General features: G+C 39.2%; 1 protein-coding gene across 2 annotated transcripts in view; it reads left to right on the forward strand.

Annotated features, from left to right (window-relative positions):
• The window catches only part of ZNF277 (zinc finger protein 277), a 140,975-nt gene that overhangs the window by 109,896 nt on the left and 16,607 nt on the right, over positions 1 to 14,472 (forward strand). For both annotated transcript variants that reach the window (XM_032761483.2, XM_032761484.2), the window contains exons 5-6: positions 4,646 to 4,737; positions 14,089 to 14,199. In XM_032761483.2, the coding sequence (XP_032617374.1) occupies positions 4,646 to 4,737; positions 14,089 to 14,199 (203 nt within the window). The remainder of the gene's footprint in view (positions 1 to 4,645; positions 4,738 to 14,088; positions 14,200 to 14,472) is intronic.

Below are 14,472 nucleotides of genomic sequence, written 5' to 3' on the forward strand. Positions count from 1 at the left end.
GAGTGCAGTGGCGCAATCTCGGCTCACTGCAAGCTCCGCCTCCCGGGTTCACGCCATTCTCCTGCCTCAGCCTCTCCGAGTAGCTGGGACTACAGGCGCCCGCCACCACGCCCGGCTAATTTTTTGTATTTTTAGTAGAGACGGGGTTTCACCCTGGTCTCGACCTCCTGACCTCGTGATCCGCCCGCCTCGGCCTCCCAAAGTGCTGGGATTACAAGCGTGAGCCACCGCGCCCGGCCGGAAGTATCACTTCTAATACAAAAACAGTCTGAGAAAGTCACTTTAATGATTTGTAGAATGTTTCACAGGCAATTTAGAGATCATCTGAAACTGAGTCCTAGAGAAGTGGTATGCCCAAGGCCACACTAAGAGCTACTTTGTCACAAAAACAGGACAAGAATACAGAACTCCTAAGTGTCAGGCCATTATTCTTTCCACTCACCACAAAGATACAGCATTTGAACTGACCCTGGCATAAGAAAGATGGGCAAAAGAGGGAACGATTACTCCAGGCCATTGAGTGGCTTCAGAATCATAGTACGTAGCTCAGAACTGCTATTGAGAATAATACACAACTAAATAATGGCGTGTGTTCTTGCTTTTCCCTATAACATAGGATTGTATGGGGAAGAAATGTAAGAGAAGACTTTTAAAAACCTAGGTTAGAGGCCAGGCGCAGAGGCTCCCACCTATAAAGCCCAGCCCTTTGGGAGGCTGAGGGAGGAGGATCACTTGACCGCAGGAGTTCAAGGCCAGCCTGGGCAAGATGGAGAAACCCTGTCTCTACAAAAGAATAGAAAAAATTAACCGGGCATAGTTGTGTGCACCTGTAGTCCCAGCTACTCAGGACGCTGAGGTGGGAAGATCGCTTGAGCCCAGGAAGTCGAGGCTGAAGTGACCCATGATCATGCCACTGCACTCCAGCTTGGGTGACAGAATGAGAAACAAAAACAAAACAACCTAGGTTAGAATCAAGTACAGAGTATTGTGAATGCCATGCTAAATATTTTGGATTTTATTCAATAGAAAACAAGGATCCATTAAGGTGTTACTTAAGATTTTATTGATTACCAGTTTTAGTTTTATTTCCAGATAGTGTAATTACATATTTGCAGACTAATTTTTTAAAGGTCCATTTACAGTCAAATTTTGTCTTCCATCCCTCTGGGCATGCATCAGATAAACATACTTTTAAAATATATGTACGGGGAAAGTCTTTCCTATAAATCCATCCATCTGGTATCTGGTAAGCTCAGTAGATCCAAATTGTAGAGAACTCAATAATAAGAGACAAACCCTACCAGATAAAAATAACTCCCCCAACGCTCATCTAAGGAAGATATTAGAAGCTACTTTTTCTTAGGTACCAAACATATTTGAGTTAATTTCATAGGTACCAAACATATTTGAGTTAATTTTATTCTTAGAATTTGATGATCTGTTTTTCCTTAGCTGAGTTTTGGGAGTCCCTAAGTCCCTATAGTTTTGTTCTAGGTTAAAAGGAAGAACAGAAGGTCTAAACAGAGGATAGCTAATGGAGAGGAGGTGTAGATGGGGGAGCCAGTTGGTGGGTGTAGAAGTAGACCCACTAACAGGGATGAAAAGCTTCAGTGAATAAAGGGAGATAAACATAGATGGCCATAAAAGAGAGAGAATAAAATTAAACCAAAAGAGCACAACAGTTTAGAGTCCTTTGCAAAGTGATCCTGAAAGTAAAATACTTTTGCATTACAGTACAGTATGGTAGTAATTGTTCACAGCAAAGACCCTGTATCATATAGAACAGGTTAAATTATGTCTTGAATTTGAAATGCAGAAAAACATGAGAATTGTCTTAGAAACCGTCTTGTGCAAAACTTAACCAACTTCAAATAGCAAATTAAAATGTCTGTGACCTAGAAAGTCTTAGAATTCCTCTTTTTCTAATTAAACTAGAAATAAGGAATAATTATATTTGCAAATGTTATCTATGCTGTTATTTTAGTGCGTTCTAAGCCCCAAATGCGGAGAGGCTCATTTATATTGAATTCATCTCAATGAGGCTTCTGTGTAGGTATTTTGTAAGAAAGATTTTAATGCTGCCCTACCTCTCCAGATCACTATCCCCTGGCTTCTGAAGTTGTTTGTTCACTAAATAAGGAGGTCATTGTTCTAAGCTCTGTGTCGACATGTGCTACAGTGGGTACCTTCTGAGAAAAAAGTAAAAGTGGTGTCATGAAAATAGCACCAAGTAGCTATGTAGCTTTAAACAAATCCCCTAACATCTCTTACAGGGAGTCAGTAGATAGTTTCATGAGATCCCTTTCAGCTGTCATGTTGTAAAAAGCCAGTTCTACACAATATTGGTCAGAAAGAAAATCTTACTAGAGTAGAGAGGTTAGATGTAGTTAGTAGAAATAGAATGTATTAATGGGGAACACTGGAAAAATGTCTTTTAAGAAGTGTCTGTTCATATCCTTTGCCCACTTTTTGATGGGTTTGTTGGTTTTTTTCGTGTATTTCTTGGCTGTATAAATGTCCTCTTTTGAAAAGTGTCTGTTTATATCCTTTGCCCACTTTTTCATATGATTGTTTGTTTTTTTCTTGTAAATTTGTTTAAGTTCCTTGTAGATTCTGGATATTAGCCCTTTGTCAGATGGATAGATTGCAAAAATTTTCTCCCATTCTGTAGGTTGCCTGTTCATTCTGATGATGGTTTCTTTTGCTTGCAGAAGCTCTCTAGTTTAATTAGATCCCATTTGTCAATTTTGGCTTTTGTTGCCATTGCTTTTGGTGTTTTAGTCATGAAGTCTTCACCCTTGCCTATGTCTTGAATGGTATTGCCTAGGTTTTCTTCTAGGGTTTTTATGCTCTTAGAGTGTTGGTGGGAGTGTAAATTAGTTCAACCACTGTGGAAGACGGTGTGACAATTCCTCAAGGATCTTGAACCAGAAATACCGTTTGACTCAGCAATCCCGTTACTGTGTATATACCCAAATGATTATAAATCATTCTACTATAAAGACACATGCACACATATGTTTACTGCAACACTATTCACAACAGCAAAGACTTGGAACCAACCCGAATACTCATCAATGATAGACTGGATAAAGAAAATGTGGCACATATACACCATGGAATACTATGCAGCCATAAAAAAGGGCAAGTTCATGTCCTTAGCAAGGACATAGATGAAGCTGGAAACCATCATTCTCAGCAAACTAACACAGGAACAGAAACCCAAACACCACATGTTCTCACTCATAAGTAAGAGTTGAACAATGAGAACACATGGACACAGGGAGGGAACATCATACACCAAGGCCTATCAGGGGTTGAGGGGCTAGGGAAGGGACAGCATTAGGAGAAATACCTAATGTAGATGATGGGTTGATGGGTACAGCAAACCACCATGGCACATGTATACCTATGTAATAAACCTGCACGATCTGCACATGTATCCCAGAACTTAAAGTGTAATAAAAAATTAAAAAAGAGAAAACTGAGGATTAAAGAGGTTAAATATCAATTATATGTGAGAGCCATATTTCAAATCCAGATCTGCTCCATGTGTTTCAGAGCCTGAGCTCTTAACTGTTGTACTGTGGCCAGAAATGGTTGCATGATAGAAACAGGAATCAAGGCTGGGCGCGGTGGCACAAGCCTGTAATCCTAGCACTTTGGGAGGCCAAGGTGGGCGGATCACGAGGTCAGGAGTTCGAGACCATCCTGGCCAATATAGTGAAACCCTGTCTCTACTAAAAATACAAAAAAATTAGCAGGGCGTGGTGGCGGGTGCCTGTAGTCCCAGCTACTCGGGAGGCTGAGGCAGGAGAATGGTGTGAACCCGGGAGGTGGAGCTTGCAGTGAGCCGAGATGGTGCCACTGCACTCCAGCCTGGGGGACAGAGCTAGACTCTGTCTCAAAAAAAAAAAAAAACAGGAATCAAGTGGGATCTTGATTATCAGATAAGATTTATGAAAGTGAAAAAGAAAAAGGAAATAAAATGACCTCAGGAAAAATAACATATGGAACCACCTTGATTAGAGCAGGATATTATCAGAGCATATTTTAAATTATTTGAGTTGAGGTGCAACATGATAATTATGCATGAAAATATTAAGAAAAATTCTAGCAGCAAAAAGAGGATGAATATGATAGAAAAGGGATTGAAATCAGGGAGAACCTTTAGGAGACTTTATTTATGATAACCCACAATGACTAAAAACTGAACTCAGAAGGGTGACCTTGGGAATGGTGGAGAAAAGTTATGTGGAAGATAGTTCAAGTGAAAAATTGATCAGAACTTGATTACAAATCAAACAGAATTAGGGAAAAGAGCAAGTCAAAGATCCCACCACAATTTTGGTTTTGGAAGAGGATAGGGATGGGAAAACACTGGGAAAGACAGGGTAGCAAAGGACGGTAAAACTTTGTTGATTTTAATTCCCACATAGCTGTTCAAGTGGAGTGTTCTGTAAGCATTGTATGGGACAGACTTGGAGTTTAACACAAAAACAGGAATGGAGAAATTTGAAATGTTGGCAACTTTTATATACTCCCTTTATGCTTCCAGCCCAGTTTCCTCCCATCCAGACTTTGACATTTTTTATTAGCCAATTGTGCATTAAGATAATACCATAAATCTGTTTCTACTTTCCAGAGAGAAATTCTGGAACAACAGCAGCAAGAACGAAATGATACCAATTTTCATGGCGTTTGTATGTTTTGCAATGAAGAATTCCTTGGAAACAGGTTTGCCATTATGCATCTTTAAATATTACTGTTTTTAATCTGAAAACTCATCAAAACATCCCTAACTGTTGGTTATATAAATTAAGTTCTATGTGTTGGCTCAGGACCCTTTAGTATATAAGCAGTACTTTTTAAAAATATGCCCAACATCAAAGATGAACTGTAGTTGCTCTAAGCAGCAGAGGGGTATAAATTCTTAAAATGACAGAAGCAGATTTATGTTTAATATTATAGGGCTTTTAAAATTGGCTGACCGGCAAGACTATATGCAGCAAACTATTGCAGATGCACCTCTGTATACTAACTCTTTTCTTCTAAATCATTAGTAACTTTTCACTTTTGGTTATTAAAAAATAAAGACATAAAGAAGTGGGGGCACTGATGATTCTATTGCCAACCCCAGCTGGTCCAAAACCAGCTGGTGCAGTACAGTTCAATTCTGGCACTAATCACCTGGGATTAGCATAAGGTTTTACATATTTAAGGGCACAGGCTCAAACAAGACTGCCTCCACATTAGACACCAGCCATAAACTCATGTGGTCCTGAGGCTACCCAAAGTTTTGACCACTGGTTATAAAGTCAGAGGTTCCCACTGATAATTTCATGGGTTTGATAATTTGCTAGAATTACTTACAGAACTCAGGAAAGCACTGTACTTATGATTACAGTTTTACTATAAAGGATACAGACTAGAAACAGCCAAATGAAGAGACAAATTGGGCAGGGTCTGAGAGGGTCCTGAATAAGGAGTTTCTGAATCCTCTTCCCAAGGAATTAGGACCTGTCACCCTCCTAGCACATTAAGGAATTCACCAACCAGCAACCTACTCTGAGTTTTGGTGTCCCAAGTTTTTATTAGGACTTAATTATGTAGGTATGATTGATTAAATTATTGAACTCAATCAGCAGCTCCCTCCCCTCTCTGGAGGTCTGACTGGCTCAAAGTCCCAACCCTCTAATCATATGGTTGGTCTTTATGGTGAACATTCCCCATCTGGAAGCTATGTAGGGTCCTACCATGAGTCGCCTCATTCATATAATAAAGATACTCCTATCACTAGAAAAATTACTAGAAACTTTGTGCTAGGGACAAGAGACAAAGACCAGACACATTTATGATTATGCATCAGTAATGTTTACAAATATACATTCACTTAAATACAAGTTATGAAATTGTAACCTCTAGGAACTGAGGATGATTTCACTGATTCAGCATACAGGGGACAATCAGTAAAATATCATTCTCTGCTCACTTGAAAGAAAGCAGTCTTTAGTGAAATTATAGCCCAGCACAGTAACTGACATTGTTACGTGAAAAACCTTGGAAAGGAGAAGGTATCCACTTATTGGAATTTATAAAAGAGTTTAGTTGAGGCATTAATGTTCAAAATACCAGTGGTAAAGGTTTGATTCTCGGATCAGTTAGCATAGAGAAAAATCGGTGCCAAGGCCACTGATTGTACTTCTAACTTTGTCCTATTTCAAAGGACTTTGTGGGCATAACAATAAAGGCTAGTCTTAAAAGTTAACTTAAAAGTACCAGTGAAAACCCATGCCATCATCAGAAAATTTACCAAACATTACTACTGACAATGTTTTAACAAAATATTTCCGATTTTATGTTAAGGTAATTATTGACCTAGTGAGGAGGCATGTGATTATTGTCAAGATCTCTCATACTGGCATATGGGAAGCTACAGATGATATTTTTGTTTTCTATGAAGTTCTAGTGATGAATGTGGATATTGATATGATTTGAAATATCCATATGACATTAAATTCTTACAATATTGTTTTTTGAACATATTAAATATTGGTGTTTCTCTAGTTCCTAATATAGGCCTCGTGTTCTTCTAGTCTAACTTACCTGCATTCTGTATTGAGTAGGGTCACATAGGAATTACATGAGCTCCTCAGTAGTCTTGATTTATGCCATTGTTCTGTACTAAATGTACATTTTTTTTAAATAACCAGTGAGAAAGATAGTGTCTAGTTCTTATAAAACGTCCCCTTTCGTTCATCAGTTCTTTTCATTTATGAAAAGCTCAGCCTATAAGATTAAAGACACAACTTGATTCCACCTATGCACTATATTAGCAGTGTTGCAGGCGTACATTTGTGTATGCCTTGGGACATAATATAGAATATTTGTGTATGCATTGGGACATAAATATAGAAAGAAGGAGATGGATAACAGACAAGGATAGAGTAATGAGTACTTTCTTGTTACCATACATCTACTTTTTCTCCTCTCCTCCGCACCCTTCATTGTTTGTTTTAACCTGTTTGTGTCTTTGAATCGAAAGTATATCTCTTATAGACAGTATACAGTTGGATCATTTTTTATCCATTCTGCCAGTCTTCACCTTTTCATTGTAGTACTTAATTCATTTGTGTTAAATGTCATTACTAATAAGATCACATTTACTTCTACCATTTTGCTATTTTTTTCAATATGTTTTAGGTCTTCTCATTATTCTCCTCTATTTTTGCCTTCCTTTGTGTTGAATAGGTATTTTCTACTGTATGATTTTTAGTTCCTTTGTTTCTTTTTTTTTTTTTTTTGAGACGGAGTCTCACTCTGTGGCCCAGGCTGGAGTGCAGTGGCAGGATCTCGGCTCACTGCAAGCTCCACCTCCCGGGTTCAGGCCATTCTTCTGCCTCAGCCTCCCGAGTAGCTGGGACTACAGGCGCCAGCAACCACGCCCGGCTAATTTTTTGTATTTTTAGTAGAGACGGGGTTTCACCGTGTTAGCCAGGGCAGTCTCGATCTCCTGACCTCATGATCCCCCCGCCTCGGTCTCCCAAAATGCTGGGATTACAGGCGTGAGCCACCGCGCCTGGCTCCCTTATTTCTTATACCAAAGATTTTGAACTCTTTTTCTTAGTGTTTGCCCTGGGGATTGCAATTAACATTTCAATTGAAAACAATCTGTTTCAGGTTAATAACAACTTAATTTCAATAATATGCGAAAACTTTGCTCCAGTATAATTTGTTTCCTCCTCACTCCTTTGTGCTATTGTTGTCATACAAATTATACCTTTATATATTATCAGCTCATGAACATGTTTTCTAATTACTGCTTTATACAATTATCTTTCATATCAGATATGAGAAGAAAAGGGTCATAAAAATGCGATTATACTGTAGTTTATATTTACTTATGTAATTACCTTTACTGGTGATCTTTATTTCTTTGTGTAGATTTGAGTTATTGTCTAGTGTCCCTTTCTTTTCACCTAAAGAACTTTCTTCAGTTTCTTGTTGGAGAGATCTGCTAGTAATGAATTCTTTCAGTTTCTGTTTATCTGGGAATGTCTTGATTTGTCTTTCATTTTTTTTCTTCCATCATTTTTTTGAGGAATAGTTTTATAGGATGTAGAATTCTTGATTGGCAGTCTTTTTCCTTAAGCACTTTGAATATGACATTCTACTGCCTTCCAGTTTCCATAATTTCTGGTGAGAAATCATTTACTAAGGACTGCCTGCCTGTATGTAAGGAGTTGACTTTTTTCTTGCATCTTTCAAGAGACTCTCTTTGTCTTTGCCTGTTGACAGTTTATGTGTTGGTAAGGATCTCTTATCTCTTGGTAAGAATCAATGAATTTGAAAATTGTTCAATTGAGATTTTCCAGTCTTCAGGACAGAAGAAGAAAAGAACAAAAAAAAAAATAAACAGCTACAGAGATCATCAATCAGATTCTTCCCCTGCCCCACCAGGATTTGTGTTCCTGTTTGAGTGTTTAGCGATTTTCTTGGATTAATTCTCTTGATTTGTCCTACTTGAAGTTTATTGGGTTTCTTAGATGTTTAAGTTAATGTGTTTCATCAAATTTGAAAAGTTTTCAGGCATTATTTGTTTAAATGTTGTTTCTGCCCCCTTTCTCTCTCTCCCTCTGTTTCTCTGTCTCTCTTTGCTCGCCTTTTGGAAATCCTATTATACATATGTTGGTAAACTTGATCTCTGTAGCTGTGTTTATTTTTTTGTTGTTTTTTTTTTCTTCTGTTTCTAAGACTGGAAAATCCCATTTGACCAATCTTCAAATTCATTGATTCTTACTTCCAGCTTAAGTCTTTTGAGCCCCTCTAGTCAATTTTTTATTTCAGTTATTGTACTTTTCAAATCCAAAATTTCAATTGGTTGTCTTTTTAAAAAAATACTTTCTGGCTACTCTTGGCCACTCTGCCTATGTAAAATACATAATAATTTATATCTTTTTATTGGTATTCTGTTTGGTAAGATATCATTTTCATAATTTCTTTTGATTCTTTAGACAGGGGTTTCTTTAGTTCTTTTGAGCATATTCATATTAGCTAACTTAAAGTCTTTGTCTAGTGTGTCCAACATCTGGACTTTCTCGGGGGTGATTTCTGTTTCTGCTTTCTTCCCCCATGTATGTAGACGAAAGTTTCTTATTTCTTTGTATGTCTTGTAATTTTTTTGTTGAAAACTCAACATTTAAGTAATATAATGTGGCAACTCTGGAAGTTGGATTCCTCCTCTACCCCACCAGGGTTTTTGTTACTTTTTGTGTGTTTAGTGACTTTCTTGGACTAATTCTCCAAAGTGTGTATTATTGCTACTGTGTGGCCACTGAAGTCTCTGCACAGTTAGCTTAGTGTTCAGCTAATGATCAGACAGAGATTTCGTTAAATTCCTTGAACCATTATATCTTCTGCCCTTTGCCGAGGGGCTTTGTATGTGGGTTGGGGCACACCTTCAACACTTCATCAGTTTACAGTTCTCATTTAGCCTCCACTTCTTGCTTGTGTAGAGTTTCAGGGTTAACTAGAGGTGAGAGATTAGGATCTTCACAGGTTTTTCTGGGGCATACATAGACCAGCACATGTGTATGGCCTTCTAGATCCCCAGGAAAATGTCAACTTTTCAGAGTCCTCTGTAGATGCCTCATTACCCAGATTTTCCTTTTAAATTTTTTGGCCTATTGTTTGCTGCAGTTAGTATTGCCTCAGGCAGCTGTGCTGTTACAAAATTGTCACTGATTGTTTCTGGCAAATGCCTTAGGGGTGAGAATTTTTTCAATGGGTGGACTGAATCATGTCAAATAAAGATAAACCCTGTGAATGGGCCTTTTCCCATCACCTGCCATACAGGCTGAATAGTAACAGTTCTTGTAACAGTTCTTTCAGAATGGCCCACTTGTATTCTGCCCCTTCCAGTGGCTGTGAGCCTGCTGTCAAGGCTATTGTGGAGCTAAGGGGAGGAGAATGGAATGGGGCAAATTAAAACATCACAAAGCTCACCATTCTTACCACAGTTGAGCCATGTTTCTTAAATAAATGTTCCTTGGATTGTTGCATCCTTCCTGTTAATTCTAGAGTCCTTAAAAAGTTTAGTTTGACCGTTTTCACCAGTGCTACTGTTGCTTTAATAGAGGAGCAGATTTTCAGAGGTCCGTGCCCCACTGTTCCAGAAGTGCTTCTCTCAAAGCTGTTTCTTTAATCCTATTTGCCCAAATCACATTTATAAGTTTAGTGAAAACTGATTACAAACAGTATTAAACCAGGAAAAAAAATGAGATCAGAGAGCACTATGTAGGGAAATATTTGTTCCTAAAGTATAGGGAAAGAATATTTGAAAAGGAAAAGTGCACGAAATAATATTTTAAGTAAAACTTCATTTCAGCCCAAAAGGTATTATGTATTTATAGTTATTACATGCTTGTAAGGACCATTATGAATGTGAAAAAGTATAATACCAGTGCTCCTTGATTTACAGTGGGGTTACATCTCAATACAGTCATTGTACATTTAAAATATCATAAGTCAAAAAAACATGTAATATACCTAACCTACCGTAGGCATGCTTTGAACACTTATATTAGCCTACAGGTAGGCAAAATTGCCTAACACAAACCCTACTTTATAATAAAGGTTTGAATATCTCATGTAAGTTATTGCATATTGCACTGAAAGTAAAAGACAAAATAGTTGTATGGGTACTCAAAGTACAGTTAGGTCATTAATAATAAAATAAAGTTTATAAAGAAAGTTGAAATAATAATTTAAACTGTTATGCATTTAATTTCCCAGAAATTAAAGCAAGTTGACATTACGAATTAATTTAAAAATTAAAGAAGTAATTCAGCAATTTGAGGAATCATCTTGGCTGATCAAGAATTAAAGGACTTCAAAATCTGACATGAAGCAGATCACATAAGGTGCCATCTCTACTCCAAAGCCCCAAAGATTTTCTTGGCCCTTTACCAACCAGCAACTGTGGCTACAAGGGTGAAGCCTTTCCTCCCTTCTCACCTCAGACTAATAGGCTGAATCAAGCTAATTTTGAATTAGCTAGCAAACCACTTAGGTACTTGTATTAGTCAGGGTTCTCCAGAGAAACAGGACCAATAGTATATATAGATATATAAGCGGAGACTTATTATGGGAATTGGCTCACACAATTATGGAGGCCGAGAAGTGCCACAGTATGCCATCTGCAAGTTGAAGATCCAAGAAAGCCAGTGGTAAATTCAGTCTGAGTCTAAAGGCCTGAGAACCATGAACTTGAGTATCTAGGGACAAGGGAAGATGAATTTCCCAGCTCAACTATCTGGGCCCCCATGGCTTGGATGATGCCTCCCCTCATTGGTATGGGCTATCTTCTTTACTCAGCCTGCTGATTCAAACACTAATCTCTTCCAGAAACACCCTCACAGGCACAACTAGAAATACTATTTTTACCAGCTATCTGGGCATCCTTTAACCAGGTCAAGCTGACATGTAAAATAAACCACCATAGTATTGGAGAGGACAGCCAGCCCCTTCTTGAGCCTGCTGCCAGTTCCATCTGTACCTGGCCCCCCTTTCAGAGCCTGGATATCAGGCTTGGAATCGTGGGTAGTCCTGGCTAAGGCTAGGCCACTCCTAGGGGAACCTCCCCTGAAACCAGAAGACATCAAGGACCACCAGATCAGAGCATGGGACCAAGTGAAGACTGTTAACCCCACCAACCCTCTTCCTAACACTGACTTTGCCTTCACTCAGTCTCCTTCCAGCTCTTAGATGTCAGTCATAGAACCCTTGGCAAACCTGGCTCAGTTTTGGCCCACTGTGGTAGAACTGTCCTGAATCCCGAAGGCATTAGGGATGGTAGCAATTAAGTATGTGGCCTCCCAACACTCCTATCTGCTTTGAGACAGCTGCTTGTTAGCCCTCATTCCTTCACTTTCAATATCTGCATTCCTGTCTGGCAAGCCCCAAAAAAGTTCAGAGCAAGCCTAGGCTCACACATGGGCTTGTTCTCAGCGGGGCAACATAGCCTGAGATCATGGGGACCTTCCTAGTACACCTATACCTTCTGAGCCAGCTCTTGGTCCATTCCAAGGCTTGGATGTCAGGCCTGAAAGCCCTGGGTAGACCTGACAGGCTTGGTTGCTGTTGGGGGAACACTTTGGAGTCAAGAAGGCCTGGCCTATAAGCCTGGAAACAAGTTCCAAGGACTGTCAGTCATTTCCACCCACATCCCTCCCAGCAAGCTGTTGGCTGTGGCCAAAATCCTTGCTGAACCAATCCTCTTAGGTCCCAGAAGCCATTGTGACTTACCTGAACAGAGTCTTCGAGACTGGCCAAGCCTCCAAACTCATTTACCCCATGAGCCAACCACTGGCCTCTCATCTCGTAACTCAGACTCTAGCTGCCAGATTCTTGGGCCCCAGAGAGGTTGAGAGCCGGATTCGGCTCCCCTGAGTACATTCAGGGTGACTCTTAATGGCAAGACATTTTGATCCTAGATAGCCTGAGGGTGAGGATGAGGGGAACCTCCCAACCCACCCATACCCCTTGAGTCAGATACCATTTCTGACAGCATCCAGGCACCATCTAGGCTCTGGATCTTCATCCTGGAAGTTCTAGGCAGATGTTAACTATGGCTCGGCCACTCCAGGAGAACCTCCCTGAATCCAGAGGCACTGTACTTTACCCCAACATGGCCTCGGGGATAGAGGGAACTTTCTGACCCTCTGCCTGACACCCTTCCCCCACCCCAAAACACACACACACACCTACCACACTGCCTACAAGAGGCTCCCAGCTCCGCTTTCACCTGAGCTCTTCCACAGCCTGAGCCTCAGGTCTGGAACCCCTGGAAAGGTCTAGCTCTATCTGGGCTGCCCCTGGGAAAACCTTTGTGGGCCCAAAAGGCACTGTGAACTACCCCAACAAGTAGTTTTAGTCAAAGTTATCATTAATAGGCAGTGAGACAAACGAGCATACTAACCACAAGGTTAATAAATGTATCTCTTACATAGTAAAAAAAAAAAAAAAAAGTCAACAAAGTATTTTTATAGAAATGTTTGCTTTATTTCTTTATTTCACTTTCTCAAGGGGAAAAAAACACTAAAAACATCTTTTTAGGGGGGACCAGGTAAGTGTCTAAATAATCTAGATAAAACCATATGATATGTCACTATGCATAGTCTATCAATGGTACTTATACTGATGAGGCTCTTCAAAATAGTCACTTTTATTTTATGAACTAAAGTTGTGATAAAAGCTCTGTAGAATATATTATACACATATACTTTTTTGCTATGTAAAAGTTACACAATTACATTTGTCCTTTTCTGTATAAATTAATCAAGAAGTTGGTCATTGTGTTGCAGGTTATCACAGCCCTTGCATTTAATAGACCTGTTAACTGTGGGTTCCAGGTCATTGTCCAATGATACACTGGCTAAATGCCTGTGATCTTAGGTCATAGCAGGTTGTATTTTCCGTTAGGCAGTTGCCTCTTACTCTTCTCCATGATGAATTGGAAAAGTAGAAGCAGTATAGTTAATTTAATAGATTAAAGCAGTAATCCCCAACCTTTTTGGCACCAGGGACCAGTTTCAGAATGAAACTGTTTTATCTCAGATCGTCAGGCATTAGATTCTCATAAGGAGTGCACAACCTAGATCCCTCGCATGCACAGTTTACAAAAGGGTTCACGCTGCTAGGAGAATCCAATGCCACCACTGATCTGACAGGAGGCGGAGTGCAGGTGGTAATGCTCACTTGCCCGCCTCTCACGTCTTTCTGTGCAGCCTGCTTCCTAACAGGCCATGGACCAATACCCCTGGTTTAAAGGACAGAACCTGATTCTTCTATAGAGTGTGGCCAAGCAGCAGATAGTGGAACAAACTTTGGTATCCCTTTACAGAACTGATGTGACAGTTACACTTACATACTTTATAATGTCACTCTTTAATAGCTGAAATCTTTGTGTTAGTGCTTAGCACTTGCTTATACCTCTAATTAGTGTTTTTATTATGTGAATGCTATTCCAACCCAAATGTGTTCTTAGATGATTTGTGAATAATCCTAATTGCTCAAATTTCTTCCTAGATCTGTTATTTTGAACCACATGGCCAGAGAACATGCTTTCAACATTGGATTGCCAGACAACATTGTAAACTGCAATGAATTTTTGTGTACATTACAGAAAAAGCTTGACAAGTAAGTACTGATTTATGAAACACTGCCTAAAGCTATTTTAATCTTGGACTGTGTTGTGAATTTTTTTAAATTAATTTAATAGAGTAATTACAGAAGTGGAAATTTCCCATGTTGGAGGAGTTCACATTTTGTACGACAGTTCTTATTTTGTCTAGATCATATTGCCCTTTGGTGTTTTTTAAATTTTTCAAATACACTATGTCATATATACCAAACAATATATATATCATACAATGTATGCCATATAGGATATGAAGAATATACTCACTGTCT

Source organism: Hylobates moloch, unplaced genomic scaffold, assembly GCF_009828535.3.
Source record: "Hylobates moloch isolate HMO894 unplaced genomic scaffold, HMol_V3 SCAFFOLD_1, whole genome shotgun sequence".
NCBI lineage: Eukaryota > Metazoa > Chordata > Mammalia > Primates > Hylobatidae > Hylobates > Hylobates moloch.